Source organism: Gobio gobio (assembly GCF_949357685.1).
Source record: "Gobio gobio genome assembly, chromosome: 6".
In the NCBI taxonomy this organism is placed as follows: domain Eukaryota; kingdom Metazoa; phylum Chordata; class Actinopteri; order Cypriniformes; family Gobionidae; genus Gobio; species Gobio gobio.
Window position 1 is genome coordinate 41,122,751 of NC_137102.1, and position 17,418 is coordinate 41,140,168.

Genomic DNA, 17,418 nt, shown 5'->3' on the forward strand with positions numbered 1-17,418 from the left:
GATGGATGTGGAGCAGGTGAATCCTGAACGAACATTCTGGGGTCTGTCAGTTAGGAAGTCCAAAATCCAGTTACACATTGAAGTGTTGATGCCCAGGTCTCCAAGTTTAGCTATTAACTTGGATGGGATTACAGTGTTGAATGCGGAGCTGAAGTCAACAAACAGCATGCGTGCATACGTGTTCTTATGGTCCAGATGGGTGAGCACAGAGTGCAGTGCCATGGAAACGGCATCCTCTGTGCTCCTATTGCTGCGGTAGGCAAACTGGTGTGAGTCCAATGTGGATGGTAGAGAGTCTTTTAGGTGTTCCAGGACCAGCCGCTCAAAGCACTTCATAACGATGGGTGTGAGTGCTACAGGGCGGTAGTCATTAGGGCACCTCGGGTTAGAGTGTTTTGGCACTGGCACAATGGAAGTGCGTTTAAAGCATGTCGGTACAGCTGCTTGGGCAAGAGACAGGTTGAAAATGTCTGTAAAAACCCCAGCGAGCTGCTCCGCACATGCCCTGAGCACACGTCCAGGGATGTTGTCTGGTCCAGCAGCCTTGTGTGCGCTGATCCGGCTCAGTGCCTTGCAGACATCTGTGGAGGAGAGTGTGATTGGTGGGTGGTCAGCTGAGGGTTTGAGCTTGGTGGCAGTTTCTCTGTTGTCTCTTTCAAAACGAGCATAAAAGTAATTTAGCTCGTTCAGGAAGTTGACATCAGTGGCTGCGGGGGTGGAGTGGGGGGGTTTGTAGTCACTGATGGCCTGGATGCCCTGCCACATGCGTCGAGGGTCAGAGTTGGAAAAGTGACCCTCTATCTTTAGCTTGTAGCAGTGCTTGGCCTTTTTGATGCCCCTCTTCTGGTTTGCCCTGGACGTACTGTAGGCTTGTGCATCACCTGATCTGAAGGCAGTATTGCGTGACTTCAGCAGGAGTCGAACTTCCCTGTTCATCCAAGGCTTCTGATTAGGGTATGTGGTGATCTGTTTCTGGGTTGTAACACTGTCGATGGTGGTATTGATATGATCCAATACAGAGGAAGTGAATGAGTCAATGTCCGTGTGAGCGCCACTGGTGGCTTGAGAAGCAAACATACTCCAGTCTGTGTTTAGAAACCTTTCATAAGATGCGATATGTCGGAAGACATGGAGCGGGTCAGAAATGACCACTTCATTAAGTTTTGTTTTGTAGAAAGCCTTTCTTTAAAGTGAATTTTGTTTTGTATAAATTGTATCTTAATTTGAATCAATGTTTCATCAACCAATTGCCCGGATTTAATAAACAATAAGCAAATAGCAGACAATATAATCGAGACATGGAAGCGGTGGCGCGATTAATTGCATTGCACGTGAACTGGAGCGCGTCTCACAGACATGAGAAATATGTCGCTTGAAAAGTCGACTTTTAAAGGAAACAATTCAAAATGAAAAAAATAAAATAGGCTACTCTCTGATTATGTAATGAAATGTGCATTTCCCGCTTGGCGCATCCTATAGCCTACTGCAGAGATGGCGAGTCAGCATCGTCATCCGACACTGACACAGAAAACTTTAGTGTTTATTAAGTTTATTAATAAACAATAAAAATGTCTATTGCTATTTTTGACACATTCATAATCATTACTTTTGCCGGTTCTTATATATATATATATATATATATATATATATATATATATAATGTAATTAAATTAATAAAGGAGTTTATTTGACGAATGGTTAAAAGAACAACTACTAGTCGAGTATAGAAAAAACTTCACATATTTTGAGCGAGCAGTGCTGAGCAGTATTAGATTCGATTTTGGATAGCTAGCTTGGCTTGTATGTTTGGTGTGGAAAGGGTGCGGTTGGGGGCCCTACTTCATATTCTTTCATATGGCCCAAATTTGCGCCCCTGTCTATTGTACAAGGGCAGACCTGACACAGAAAATAATGCCGTTTCTGTAATTCCATCTAGTATTATTGTTTTTATGACATTGTGCTATGATTGACTAAATGGAAGAGAACATGTGTTAGGGTTTTGGTAGACATAGTGTATTGTGTTAGTGAATAATTGTATTTTGAAAATTTGTTCTGGAGTTAAGTTTACAATGTGTGATTTTGGGCATGAAATTAATCGTTTTGGCAATTGTGTGATGTAGGTGTGTTGGTGTGTTAAGAGTTTAGGAAATTTGTTAAAAGTAGGCTATTGAAAAAATTGTCACAGCGATTGTAAAAACTTTAATCACATATAACACAATCTGAAGTGTGTGCAAAGTGTGTGCAAAGTGTGGAAATTACAACGTGGTAGAGATTAGTAAATACATATTTTCGCCCATAGGTGAGAAATAACTCATAGCTTATAGCATTAATAACGTTTGGATGGATTTCAGACGTACATTATTAAATAATCTCTGAAATACATTGCAGTCTACGGATCTAATGTACATGCGCGCACTGGCCTCTGGGTGGCACTGTACTCAAAAGGGAGGAGTTGGCGAGAACAAACTGACTGTAATGATAGTCCTTTCTGAATGACACGTATGAAAGTTTGGAAATAGCCAATTCATAGCCATTAGTCGGACTTACTTTTTCCGTAAGGGATAAGAAGCCTATAATTAGAGCTATCTAGAGAAGTAGGCCTAAACGAGAAAGCAACCGGTGCGTCCATTAAACGGGACAGCATCGCAAGGGGAAAAAATAAACAGACGGATCATTGTGGCTTTCCTAAACATTTACGTTACTGAAGAATCGGATGGCACATAGTCTTTACCGTCTACTCAAGAAGAGGAGGAAAAGATGGGGAAAGGAATTTGTTCGAGACGGCAGAGAAGAATATTTCAGTCTTTCCTACTTCTCATCTTCGTTTGCGGGACGTTGTGCGCCTTCATGATCTCATATGAGATGCATAAAGAGCTGAAAAAGACCGAGGCGACGGCTTTGAAGTACCAGCAGCATCAAGAGTCACTTTCTGCGCAGCTGCAAGGTAGAAAATTAATGAAAAGATCCTACAGTGAAGGCACTTTGTATTAGATCATGTTTGATTAGGGATTACCTGATTGTTTTGAGATATCTGATGCCTTTGGAGATTTCTATTCAAAATGTTTTGGCCTGTTTGTTAATTCCTCTTATCCAAGCATCAGCCCAATAGCTGGCACATAATAATTGAGTAGAACAGCATCAAGATTTTCTTGTGAGCAACATTTTTTGAGAATACTTATTTGCTTTCATTTAATGGCAATGCGGTCTGTCTCTTAAGCTTTTGAATGGGGTCCTTTGACAAACACTGGATAACACTACACTGAGGATTTTCACCTCTCTGTGCCAGATTATACTGTTCATAATATCTGGGGAATGTCATCAAACCTGTCAAGAAATGTCCACATCACATTTCAGCCCAAAAGAAAACAATAATATTAAATATATTTTGGCAAATTTGTGAACAGTTCTAAAGAATTATCTGAATCCTAGAGAGTCGCATGGGGTATAGATTTACAATGACCTTTCAGAATCAGAATGGAGCCAGATATGTGTTAGAGCCCAGAATTTGTCAATGAATACTAGATGCTAGAATACTTCTAGAATACTAAAATACTAATGTGTATTTATGTCACCCCTGAAAAGTTAAATGTCCTGGGCTGGCTAATCCAAGCTTTATAATGGCAGTGAATGGGAGCCCAAAATTTGAGCCCAAATCGATGGGTTTTTGTTTGAAAAATATCCATATTTAAAACATTATAAAGTGAAATATCTAGTTTTAAATATGGATATGTTTCCTACACAAACCCCATCGATTCACTTCAGAAGGCCTTTGTTAACCCCCGGAGCCGTATGGATTACTTTTATAATGGATGGATACACTTTTTTGGGCTCTCAATTTTGGGCTCCCATTCACTGCCAATAGAAAACTTGGATTAGCCAGGACATTTTTTAATGTAACTCAGATTGTATTCGTCTGAAAGAAGAATGTTATATACATTAGGGTTGTGCAATATTGAAGATAAATGCGATATGCAATATCTTGTTAAATAATGCGATATTCGACATGCGATACGATATTGCTTTAAGTGTGTAAAATCTATTTAAATTATATTTTTTTTAAATTAAAAAACTGAGAATGATACCATTAATGTGTTTCACATTCTTTCTGGGAAAAGAAAGCATCGCTACAACTTCTGAAAGTGACTTCAGCAGTGTTTTAGCACAAATTAATGTCACAAATCTGACAATATAATTTTGACATCAATGTAAACAAACAAAAAAATGTAATGCCAATATTTAAATACCAAAAACTCTTTGCTTGACTTGGTAATATATAGTTATATCAACCTAAAACTTAACATCAAGAACACCCAGGTAAACAAAGACACCTGCACTAGGTGTGGACAATTATTTTAATTTTAATTTATCTTTGTTATTAAAAATAAGAACTAAAAACAGTAGTCTTCACATTAATTAAATATACACTGATACATAATAAATCTACAAAGGTTATTCTTTTCTCTTTTTCTTTTGTTGTTTGACAGACAGCGGCAGGTTTACTGTATAGCGGCAGGTTTGGAGGTCACTTTATAAGACCTAATGCATGGATCCTATTGACACTCATTCGGTTTCTTTCCCCAACTGATAATGTTCACCGACTGTGTTTTCATGCATACTCATCAAGGCAGCCATTTTGACATAACTGTGTGTGTATTATTTGACAGTTCGACAGAACTAAAGGGATCACATGCTTTCAGAGAGGCGGCTTGTGCGCACGTTTCGGTGTGTGTGTCAGACAGCGCGAGACTGCAAGGAGTTGTTTTTCGCAAGTTATTGAGTTTAATAACTCTTTTTAACGTCAAGCAAGTCACATAAGTAACAGGTGTGTGCCCAGTCTATTCTCTGCTATATGCGTCGACCTAAAAAGTACAACAGTGTCGAAGTAGCCTATTAAAATCATTCATATATTGCGTGCCGTTGCTATATGCATATCGCAATATGTACATTTGCGATATTTCGATAATTTTGACATATTGTGTAGCCCTATACACCTAGGATGGCTTGAGGGTGAGTAAATCATTTCATTTTCATTTTTGGGTGAACTATCCCTTTAAATAGGTTTAACCATCCCAGTTATCGGTTTTAAATGCCAAAAACATAAGGGAACATTCTTCCATTGTATCTGGGAATGTGAGGTGATTAAGACATTCTGGAAAAAAGTGTCAACACTAATTTTCTCAATTATCTCAAAACCAATTCCAGTGACCCCTGAAATATGTGCTTTGGGTTTAATTCCTGTAAGTTTATCATTATCAGGTTACCACACTAAAATGATCAACATTTGTCTTGTTATTACAAGACGTTTAGTAGCATTTTACTGGAAGAACATAGAAGGTCCATCCATTGATCATTGGTTGAAAGATCTGTCACGTTGCATAGGAAAGAACAACTTCCAGTATAAAGGGCAAACTAAAAGACTACCATAAAATGTGGAATCTTTTTATACATTTTCTGGAAAATAACCAAATATCGACACCTCTCACTCCACTGATTGATACGTGTATGTTGTGCTTTTGTATACAAAAATATGTGGATATTTCTGTCTTAGCCTTGATTTAATAACTTCTTTACAGGTTAAAATATATATATATATATATATATAATGTATTTTTTGTGTGTGCGTGTGTGGATATTTTGTTATCCATGTTTTCAATAAAAAATGTTATATAAAATAAAAAGATATAAGCCTATATTTTGCTTGATGACATTATTTTCAGGACAGTATTTTTATTACTGTAATGTGCCTGGTATTGTCTCTCTCATAATTTATTTATTTTGTTATAATTTGTTAATGTATTACAGTAAGAAATACAGTTTTTCTGTGATTTTAATTTATTAAATATATATATATATATATATATATTTGTAATTAAAGGCAGTTTAATACCATGGTGTATAGCTAAAACTAAAATAATTTATGTTAATTATTCATTATTTTTCATGTTTTACTATTGAGAATGAGATTTTTGCATTACAGTAATGATTATGGAGTAAAATGACTTGATTAATAATATTGCAATAAATAAGGTGGCAATAATGCAATAAAAAATATGTTTTTCTCTCTCTTTTCAGTGGTATATGAGCATCATTCTAAACTAGAGAAATCCCTCCAGAAAGAGAGAGTCGAGCATAAGAAGGCTGAAGAGGGTAATGTCCTGTTCATATGCACAATAATTGTTTTCCTGATTTACACAACCCACTTAATCTAGATGCGATTTGATAATGATGATGATAGATAATGAATGATAATGAGTCCAGGTTGTGCTTCATGTTTGTTTTTAAAAGCCTCTATTGATTGTCAATACACATAGATTTCCTTGTGTTTAAGCGGGAATCACAGAAGGCCCTCAACAAAGAAAAGGTAATTTAAAACGTATGGTGTTTTGATTACTAAATGATGTGTAAACATGATAGAGCTGAAAAAGCCATTTCAGATGCTGTGGATGCATAATAACTTGCAGTTTTATTCGACCTAACAGCAAGAATCAACATATCGACTGAATGCTCTGCAGACAGAGCACCAAATACTGAAGGTGAGATGACCTTCATAATGGAAGTTCTTAAAAAGTAATTCTGTAGTTGTGGATGATGTTAAACATATTAAATCTTCCTTGGATATCAAATTCTGTTGCATACAACTAATCAGTCCCAGCACGAAGACTTAAAGATGCAATACTATGAACTTCAAGAGAAGAACCAGAATCAAGGGCAGGATCATGAACATGCGCTGGATGAGCACAGGCTGGAAATAGACAACCTGCAGAGAGAGAAGGAGGTTGAAATATCCAGACTGAAAGGTAAGCCAGAGTGCTACTCTTATTCTTGTGTATGTATTCAGAGTCATCAGATTTACGGCTCAGACCAAATCCATTTCCATCCATATAAAATGCACAAATCCATTTCCATCCATATAAAATGTACCTGACCATACACATTTGTTAGAGTTACCTGATTTCCTACTTGTAGAGAATGTGTACAACCTTCGAGAGGAGAACAGACAGCTGCGGAAAGCTCATCAGGACATCTACACACAGTTACTTGATGTGCAGGTCAGAGAAACTACAAAGGATTCTGGGATACATTATGCGATTAAGGTTTAAAGGGAGCTTGAATTTGCATGTAGTATTTCAGTTAAGGATAAATAATATTGCTGTTCAGTTTGTCGTTCTAAACCTTAATTCCAGAGGGAACCTATGGCAAATTAACTTACGGGTTGCCCTACAAATTGACATCAAGAACGAACATCTGTATTTCTTTGTGTACTACTCAAACTATTCAAGGCTGGCATACTGAAATTATACCATTCGCCATTTCAGGAACAGCACAAGAACCTGCAAGCTTCAAAAGATCATCTCAAACTCGCATTAGAAGACCATAGAAAAGCACTTGTTGCAGCTCAGGTAACACACAGTCATGACTACTGCTATAAGTTTGCCAGAATCTAGATATATTGGTGTGTGTGCTTGAAGTACATCACATTCTGACACTGCATGCTTCAACGCTTTAAACAAATAAAAGAACAAATCAGCACATAATAGAACAAAACAATGGCTTTCCTAATACTAACTGTTTGCTATTAATGTAAGAAAGCAATAAAAGTTCTGTCATGACAAAGTTCTGAGTGTTTGGCTTGGTAATGGATATATGTTTGGTCTTGATCTGCTACACTGCTGCTGCAGACCAAGTAAGGCGCTTGCTACTGCCAATACGTACACGACACGCAGCTGTGAGCAAGTAAGACATGCTGCTGCTGTACAATATAGCAATGCATTGCATGCATTACCCATAACAGATTTATACAGGTGGAGCTGGGGAAGGTGGCGGATTTCTGAAAGCGCACTGCAAATGCTACACCAAATACTGATCAGGTATTTGAGGGTTTAGCAGCAAACTCAATGGCTACCGATACTGCAAGAACCAATCCACTGTGCCATATAAGCTCCGTTTACACCGAAATTACCCGGAACAATTTGTACCTGGAACTTTTTTTACAGGAACTTTTTTTCCCCCAGACCTGCTACTGTCTGCGTTTCCACTGCGGTCTAAAGTACCGTGAAGATTAGGCAAATTAGTCCAGAGACGTGGGACTGCACGCGACAGTAATCATTTTTGTGCAATACTGTCTGCAGCAATAACAAGTATGGGGGAGATTTAAGCATGTATTGTTGTTATTTATGTATTGGTTTACTAAATATGTAATTAACAAAATGGCGGAAAAGAGATGAGCACTGATACTAAAGCGTATTCTGAAAGCTCATAAAGCTAGATTTAAAATAAGACAATGTATGTTATTATCAGCTATTACGGACATTGACCGTGCGATTGCTGAAACAACGCGTGCCATCGGACAGAAAGAGCAAAAGACTGATATTTACTGAACGCAGAACGATCCTTGCAAGACTTTTAAAAATGCTGGTTGAAATAAAATGCTGCGTGAGCTCAACCAATCAGCATGTTCAGCGCCCAAGTCCCACCCCCGAAAGTTCCTGAACTTTGAAAAAGTACTACCTCGCAAGCAGGGCCGTTTGGAGGGGGAAATATTTACCCGGAACTTCATTTAGGCCCGGTTCCTGCGGTCGAAACACACAGAGTACCACCCCAAAGTTCCTAGTTCTTGGGGAAAGTTCCTGCGGTGGAAACGCGGCTGTAGAGAATGATGTGATTGTAAGCAAATTGAGTTAAGGAACTATCAGCCTGTGCCATCTAGAGTTTCATGACATAACTTGTATTTGCTGACTGTAATCAAGCTAGACTGTTTAAGACAGTTGTTCAAAGATTTGGTAAAGATTTTTGATCGGTAAGATTTTGGAAGTCTCTTCAGAGGCTACATTTATTTGATCAAAAATACAGTAATATTGTGAAATATTATTACAATTTAAAATAACAGTTTTCAAGATGAAATTTGATTTATTCATGTGATGGCAAAGCTGATTTTTTTTTGTCATTACCTCAGTCTTCAGTGCCACATGATCCTTCAGAAATCATTCTAATATGCTGATTTGCTGGTCAAGAAACATTTCTTATTATTATTTATGGTAAAACAGTTATTCTGCTTTATTTATTTTTTTCAGGATTCTTTGATGGATATATTTGATCAAAGCATTTATTTGATGTTTTTGTAACTGTGTGTGTGCGTGTGTGAGTGTGCGTGCGTGTGTGAGTGTGCGAGTGAGTGAGTTGGTTAGTTGGTTTCTATCCCGGTGGGGACTTCAACCTGAATGTACACTGACTCAAGGGGTCCCAATGAGTTTTTTTGGAAAAAGTAAAAATGCTGAATATTTTGTGTGATGGATAGGTTTAGGGGTAGGTCAAGTGTAAGGGGATAGAATACACAGTATAAAAAACATTACATCTATGGAGAGTCCCCGCAAAGATGGCGAACCAGATCAGATTTGTGTGTGCCTGTGCGTGTGAGAGAGCGAGAGAGAGCGAGAGAGAGAGACCACACTTTTAAATCTACTAACCCTGTTCTCTTCTCATTTTATGCCATCTCATCCTACAAAGACAGCGGATGAAATGTGCAGCACTGCAGACCAATGTGAAATGAAGTTGTTGGAAGCTGCTTTCTAGCAATGTCTTACATCTTTTTCTACGCCTCAGGCCACAGGTTCAAGCTGTAAATACTACAGACGTGTTTCCTCCCTGACAGTTGACCCTGTGTGAGTGATGCATGTTTGCCTGCCATTAACATTTCATTAACATGTCATTATATCTGACTGGATATAATGCGCCCCTTTGACACATTCTAACATTTAAACTACATTCTAACATTTAAAACTTACATTGCAGGCATTATCTCTTCAGTAGCATCATGTAATAATATATGAAAAAAAGAATAATTCTCAAATGGAACTGGGAAATATCTATCATTAAAATGATTTATGAAGGTTAGAATATATAACACGCCGTTGTCTTGCATTATAAATTCAGTACATTTTCTCCTTTGTAGTTTATTTAATTTAGGTTTTGAATTATCTCTGTTGCTGAGTTAGCATTTCTCTCATAGCGTCAGGTCTCATACTATTTAACTTTCATTATCCATGCATCACAAAGTATCACATCAGAAATGCTTAATTCCATCCTAATTCAATATTTGAATGAAGCTTCAGGTGGAAGAGCTGAGGCGGTTAAGAGAATCGCAATAAAGCATCCAGTGCAGGCAATGCAGCTAAAATTAATAAATTTGCTACTGAATGCACCCACAGCTATACACTGGAGACAGTAGAATCCCTAAATGAGGAGCTGGATAATAAGCCCATTCAGGTACAGATGGAAATGTAACATACAACGTTAAAAGACTCCCTCATTCATTATTTGGCTTTTCTTCCCTTGTATTTGTAAGAAAGCCTATGGAGTTGTCTACTGTTGACATGAATGTGTGCTGTTCACACTCTCGGGTCACAAATGGATTATGTCTTAATCCTTTTTTGAAATTATTCTCACTTTCTACTGCAGCTGAAGTATATATTCAAAGGCCATTTGGGCTAGTTTGTCAACTCCAGGATGAGATGACTCATGTAACTTAATAATGTAAATGTGTGACTGTGGCTAATACAAGTGTCTTATCATCAGGCCACACCACACTTTTTGGTTTCTCCTTTACAGGTGGAAGGATATGAGGAAAATGGAAAAGGGTTATCCCCTCAAGCTGTGTTGGAGATTGAAAATAACAATGCGACCAAAGTGGCAATGAAGCAGCCTCGGAAAATTGATATTTTTGCTGAGGGAAACGGCAAGAAAGAGGAGAGAAGCACATCAAAGGATAGAGGAGGAGAGGATAAGGTGGAAAAGGCAGTGCTGGAACATTCCTTATCAAACCCAGAAGAGCTGGGCATTAACCCTCGCAACACGCTAAGCCAAAGCCCGGAGAAACAGACACAGACAGAGCCACTTCACAGAACCAAAGTACACTTTGAGGCTTTGGATACAGTTATTGCTGGTAAGGACGTATATTTTTGTGGCAGGTATTGGCCTTTCTGATACTGCTGTATTTTATGAAGCTAAGGGTTCTAGCACAAAAATCTAAAGTGCATGCTACCAACTTGGTTGCAGTTGTACAGGGAGTGCAGAATTATTAGGCACGTTGATTTTCTGATCATATTTTTTTTCCAGGCACATTTGACCAATTCCAAACCACAGTAATCCTAATAACTACTATTGATTTAGTATTTAATAATGTATAAGTGATATATAATTGTTCATGAAGGCTGGAAATGAAAATCACCTTATATTCAGGTGTGCAGAATTATTAGGCATGTTTTCTTTTACAGATAAATTGAGCCAAAAAAGAGATTTAACTCAGACTGAAAAGTCAAAAAGTATTAAATGCCCATGAGAAGGATGCAATACTAATGCAATACTAGACATTGCAGTTAAGGCGTGACCATTGGACAGTGAAATGCTCGTTGGGTCAGCAGGGTCAGACAAAAACATGTGGCGGAGAAAAGACACCTGTTAACCGCAAAAGAATTAAGAATTAAGGTGAAGAATTAAGGGTGAAACCATCAGGAACCCTTTAGTCTCCAGCGCCACCATTTTCCAGAGCTGCAACCTACCTGGAGTCTCCAGAAGTGCAAGGTGTCAGGATCTCAGAGACTTCAGTTAGGTAAAGAATCCTAAAAAATGACCCCCACTAGATAAGAATCACAAGCTGAAGTGTTGTAAAATACATGAAGAAGGTTTTTTTTATAGGCTTTATGGACAGATAGGTTGAGAGTGACTCTTGAAGGACCAGCACCACATCCTCTAGTACCACTGTTTGAAGAATTCATCTGCCAGAATCTGGCAGTACGTTTTGGGAGTTCATTTTAGTCCATCTCTGCAAAACGGACTTCAGGATGGAGTAAAATGAACTCCCAAAATGTACTGCCAGATTCTGGAAGATGAATTCTTCAAACAGTGGTACTAGAGGATGAGGAGCTGGTCCTTCAAGAGTCACTCTCAACCTATCTGTCCATAAAGCCTATAAAAAAACCTTCTTCATGTATTTTACAACACTTCAGCTTGTGATTCTTATCTAGTGGGGGTCATTTTTTAGGATTCTTTACCTAACTGAAGTCTCTGAGATCCTGACACCTTGCACTTCTGGAGACTCCAGGTAGGTTGCAGCTCTGGAAAATGGTGGCGCTGGAGACTAAAGGGTTCCTGATGGTTTCACCCTTAATTCTTCACCTTAATTCTTAATTCTTTTGCGGTTAACAGGTGTCTTTTCTCCGCCACATGTTTTTGTCTGACCCTGCTGACCCAACGAGCATTTCACTGTCCAATGGTCATGCCTTAACTGCAATGTCTAGTATTGCATTAGTATTGCATCCTTCTCATGGGCATTTAATACTTTTTGACTTTTCAGTCTGAGTTAAATCTCTTTTTTGGCTCAATTTATCTGTAAAAGAAAACATGCCTAATAATTCTGCACACCTGAATATAAGGTGATTTTCATTTCCAGCCTTCATGAACAATTATATATCACTTATACATTATTAAATACTAAATCAATAGTAGTTATTAGGATTACTGTGGTTTGGAATTGGTCAAATGTGCCTGGAAAAAAAATATGATCAGAAAATCAACGTGCCTAATAATTCTGCACTCCCTGTATAGCTGAGATTAATAACCCATCAAAGTATACATTTACATATATACCTTGCTAGTTTTGATTTCTGTTAAAATACAGGAAATGCCGTGCTATCACATGTTATGGCTGGACGAAAAGATGCAAAAGATGTAGAGGACACTCAAAAGCATGACAAGGTGTGTATGATAATGCAGTGTGTGTGTGTTATTATACACTATATTGCCAAAAGTATTGGGACACCCCTCCAAATCATTGAATTCAGGTGTTCCAATCACTTCCATGGCCAAAGGTGTATAAAATCAAGCACCTAGGCATGCAGACTGCTTCTACAAACATTTGTGAAAGAATGGGTTGCTCTCAGGAGCCCATTGAATTCAAGCCACCTGTGCAATAAGTCCATTCGTGAAATGTCCTCACTACTAAATATTCCACGGTCAAATGTTAGTAGTATTATACCAAAGTGGAAGCAATTGGGAACAACAGCAATTCAGCCACGAAGTGGTAGGCCACGTAAAATAACAGAGCTGGGTCAGCGCATGCTGAGGTGAACAGTGTGCAGAAGTCGCCAACTTTCTGCAGAGTCAATAGTTACAGACCTCCAAACTTCATTTGGCCTTCAGATTCGCTCAAGAACAGTGCGTAGAGAGCTTCATGGAATGGGTTTCCATGGCCAAGCAGCTGCATCCAAGCCTTACATCACCAAGTGCAAAGCGTCGTTTGCAGTGGTGTAAAGAACACCGCCACTGGACTCTAGAGCAGTGGAGACGTGTTCTCTGGAGTGACAAATCACGCTTCTTGAGTCTGGGTTTGGCAGGTGCCAGGAGCACAGTACTTGCCTGACTGCATTGTGCCAAGTGTAAAGTTTGGTGGAGGAGGGATTATGGTGTGGGTTGTTTTTCAGAGGTTTGGCTTGGCCCCTTAGTTCCAGTGAAAGGAACTCTTAATGCTTCCGCATACCAAGACATTTTGGACAATTTCATGCTCCAAACTTTTTGTTCGGGGATGGCCCCTTCCTGTTCTAACATGACTCCATAAAGACATGGATGAGCCAGTTTGGTGCGGAGGAACTTGGCTGGCCTGCACAGAGTCCCAACCTCAACCTGATAGAACACCTTTGGGATGAATTGGAGCGGAGACCTGCCTTCTCGTCCAACATCAGTGTCTGATCTCACAAATGCGCTTCTAGAATGGTACAAAATTCCCATAAAAACACTCCTAAACCTTGTGGAAAGCCTTCCCAGAAGAGTTGAAGCTGTTATAGCTGCAAGGGGTGGGCTAACTCCATATTAAACCCTACGGATTAACAATGGGATGTCATTAAAGTTTGTGTGCATGCAAAGGCAGGCGTCCCCAAACTTTTGCCAATATAGTGTATATACAGTAATGTCTCAGTGTCTGCATTTGCAAATTTTCCTCTGCATTGAGAGTAGTTGCTGTAGCCCAAGTTTAAAGTGGCCCAAATCAGATTTGAATAGATCAATGTGTTGATGCTGTTCAGAAATTAGATCTGTGTCACATGCAGAGAGAGAAAAAAACTCATTTGGACCACTTACACACTGCATGAATGTAGACAAATTGCATGCAGAGTCATAAATGAATTATTCAATAACATCAAGGCAGTGTGGCGTAAACACTATGGCTGTACTTTCTCTGTATTATTTCTTGAAAAGCTCAATTATTTGACTTTGAAGTGCAAATTACAATTTCGTTAAAGTTTTATCACAGGAAATTACATCATTTGAAGTCTAAGATTTCTATTAATGACTTATTCTCTCTTAAAATGGCTCCTTTTAGCAGAGCCTAGGAGAAAAAAGACTAAATATTGAGAAGGAGGCCAACAACCAGAACGAAGATGAATTTAAAGAGGCAGAAGAGGAAACTGAGTACAAGGCCAATGCGAACAAGATCAGGCCTGAAGAAGATGAGCAGCTTGTGGTGAGTTAACAAGAAGATTATAGGGACAAGTTCCTCTTCAATTATTCATGGACTAAAGTATTTTTTTGAAGAAATTGATCAAAATTGACAGTAAAGACTTTTTACATTGTTACAAAAATATTTTAAAATGGAAAAATTTATATTTGTTATTTTGAACTTTCTATTCATCTAAGAATCCTGAAAAGACAGCACAAATATTTTAAATAAGAAATGCTGAGAAAGAAATCAGCATATCAGAATCATTTCTGAAGGATCATGTGACACCTAAGACTGGAGAAATGATGGTGAAAATTCAGCTTTGCCATCACAGGAATAAATTACATGAATTAAAATAGAAAATAGTTATTTGAAATTGTAATAATATTTCACAGTGTTACTGTTTTACAGCTGTATTTTAAGCAAATAAATGCAGCCTTGGTGAGCATAAGGGACTTGCTTCAAAAACATTTGTTGGGGTAACAGTTTAGGACCCAGGACCAGTAGTAAAAAAAAACCGAAGACCACGAGTCAGGAGTGCAATTATTTAAAAGAGAAATTTACTGAAGAAGAGTTTGCAGTTTCATCAGCAGAAGCCAGCTTCAAGTCTCACAAGGAGTTTGTAGGCCGCGCTCCCTCTACCAGCCTATCGTACATACAGTTTCTCAAGTTATACTGTTTTCAAGGTCTAGCCACGTTATTACTGCCAGGTGGATGATTCTGATTGGCTCAGAGAAAATGGACAGTCATGGTAAATTTCCACACATCGTCAGTTAATCAGATTCACGTGTACACTTTTTGACGCTTTCACCCCGGAATTAGGCACGTAATGACCTTCCAGATTCTGGAGCAGGCGCCAGCTTGTCCAGGACAACAAGTTTACCCATCTATTAGGATGCCCGTAATCTACCTCCAATACTGATCTATAACACGGAATACAGTGCACATACACTGATACACAGTATCTCCAAGGTTGGAGTCGGTTGAGCAAGAAAAAGTTTCCCAAAACATACTGGATAACATGTGCTTTCTCTCAGTGAGAGGTACAGACAATAATACAGGCCATATTCATTCAATTCTTTAGGGTTTCAGTAAAAGGATATACAAAACGGAATATAAAATAAAAGACAAATCCATATTTGATATCTGGAAGCTGAGCCAAATGAGCAATCACTGTTACTGCACTCCTGACGAGTTAGGAGTGTGTGATGCCTCCAAAATCCAAACACATGACTGAAATCAAGTGTTCGAGTGAAATCACACACCCCTAGAACAGACCCTCAGTCACCACCAAGCGGCAACCTCCCGCAGTTTCTCTTGAAGCCAATACGGAAGTGACATATACTGCAATTCATCGACTGGCCGCTAGGGACAGGCTCTAGAAGGGAGCAGAATCTCATTGAGTCCCATGTTAAAATGCCCAACTTTACAGCAGAATAAAACATGTTTACAGCCTGGTACAAATTGTGGTTTTGGTCTATACGGCTAATTTTGCCCTTCATGACAACTGTGAGGGGGGTGAATTTTTTTATAACTCATTCGTTTACATTATATAAAGCATTAAAGTTGTGCATAATTAAGGGCGTGGCCACTTCGAGTGACAGGTGGATAGCCATTTAACTGCTGACCGTTGGTCATTGCGTCACTTCAGCTCCGCCCACGTCCCGCCTTTTTGCCCATTTTCTTTTTTCCGGGAGTGACGCTCTTCCAAGATGGCAATGGCCTGCTCGTCCATACTTTGCGCTTCAAAACTGCTCATCAGAATCCTATGGGCGACGTCACGGACACTACGTCCATATTTTTTTACAGTCTATGGTCACCACTCAGAGGCCAAATACAGACTTTAGAAAATATAAAGGAAGAAACAACAATCATTGGTCCTATTGATTGAGCAAATCATAACTGGAGAGAATCGTGAAAAAAATCATTATAGAAAGATACATTTTGATCAAGGCTTTGATTGTAAATTTAATTAGGATATATACAATTATATTGAAGCGGCAGTGGATCTCAGAATCACCTTTCACATTAATAAATCTTAACGACCCTAAACTTTTGAATTGAAGTTACTTTTTTAACATTTATATTTTTACGATGAACTTTAACTTTGCCGTCATCGAACGCACACTTAAAATAAATCTTTAAAAATACTTACCATTTAATTACTTTTAGCAAATCTTAAAATTACCATCCATTTTCATACTGTATGTGTTGTAATTTTGTAGCATTTTAAATGACTCATTTTAGTTTTAGTTTTATTTGAGACAAAATTGGAATTGGAATTCATTTTAATATCATAAAAACAGCTGTGAACCTGTTGACTGAGTTGCTGTTAGTAGTTGCCAGCAGAAGAACTAAACCCACTGCTATGGAATGATAAGCAGATTACTGATGCACTATATCAATAGGTGGCAGGCAATCCCGAGCAGCAAAAGGACCAGCCGGATGAGCAATATGAGGACGATGTAGAGGATGAGGTGAGGGAATACAGGCATTGATGGACTGGTGTGCTGAGGAACTGATACAAAATGGTACATGAAAAATGACTTGTTCCCATCATCCCCACTGCAACATCCATTAGACTCTTGATGACTCGGTGCATGACAGACAGAAGAGAGCAGAGGAGGAAGAGAGTCCCTTCAGTGAGCGTAATGGAGCACAGGTCAGCCAAATGCCCAAGAAGTCTTTTCCTATCAATCAATTAGTGAGAAGCATCTAGAAAAGGATTTTAACTTTGTACTTGAAAATGCAGAACAGTGTATTCAGAATGTAATAGCACTTTAATGTTAGACAGGCTAAATAGTGCGTTTTGAAAACAGAAGATTTGAAATATCGTAAAATAATGAATTGTTTCAGGGCCTCAATAAACTGAACGAAACCCCAGAAGCAGAAACGGACGCCAGGAGAGCTTCCAAGAAACATTGATAAAAGGA

General features: G+C 38.5%; 1 protein-coding gene across 1 annotated transcript; it reads left to right on the forward strand.

The window, feature by feature from the left end:
• Nucleotides 1–2,443: 2,443 nt before the first annotated feature.
• Nucleotides 2,444–17,204, forward strand: golim4b (golgi integral membrane protein 4b; the record flags this gene model as incomplete). The annotated part of the gene is made up of 12 exons (XM_079820457.1): nt 2,444–2,944; nt 6,073–6,147; nt 6,312–6,361; nt 6,480–6,533; nt 6,647–6,797; nt 6,967–7,049; nt 7,317–7,400; nt 10,606–10,939; nt 12,674–12,750; nt 14,369–14,509; nt 16,894–16,962; nt 17,067–17,204. The coding sequence occupies exons 1-12, from the start codon at nt 2,758–2,760 to the stop codon at nt 17,202–17,204; spliced, it is 1,443 nt and encodes a 480-aa protein (XP_079676583.1). The 5' UTR covers nt 2,444–2,757.
• Between the last annotated feature and the right edge of the window lie 214 nt (nt 17,205–17,418).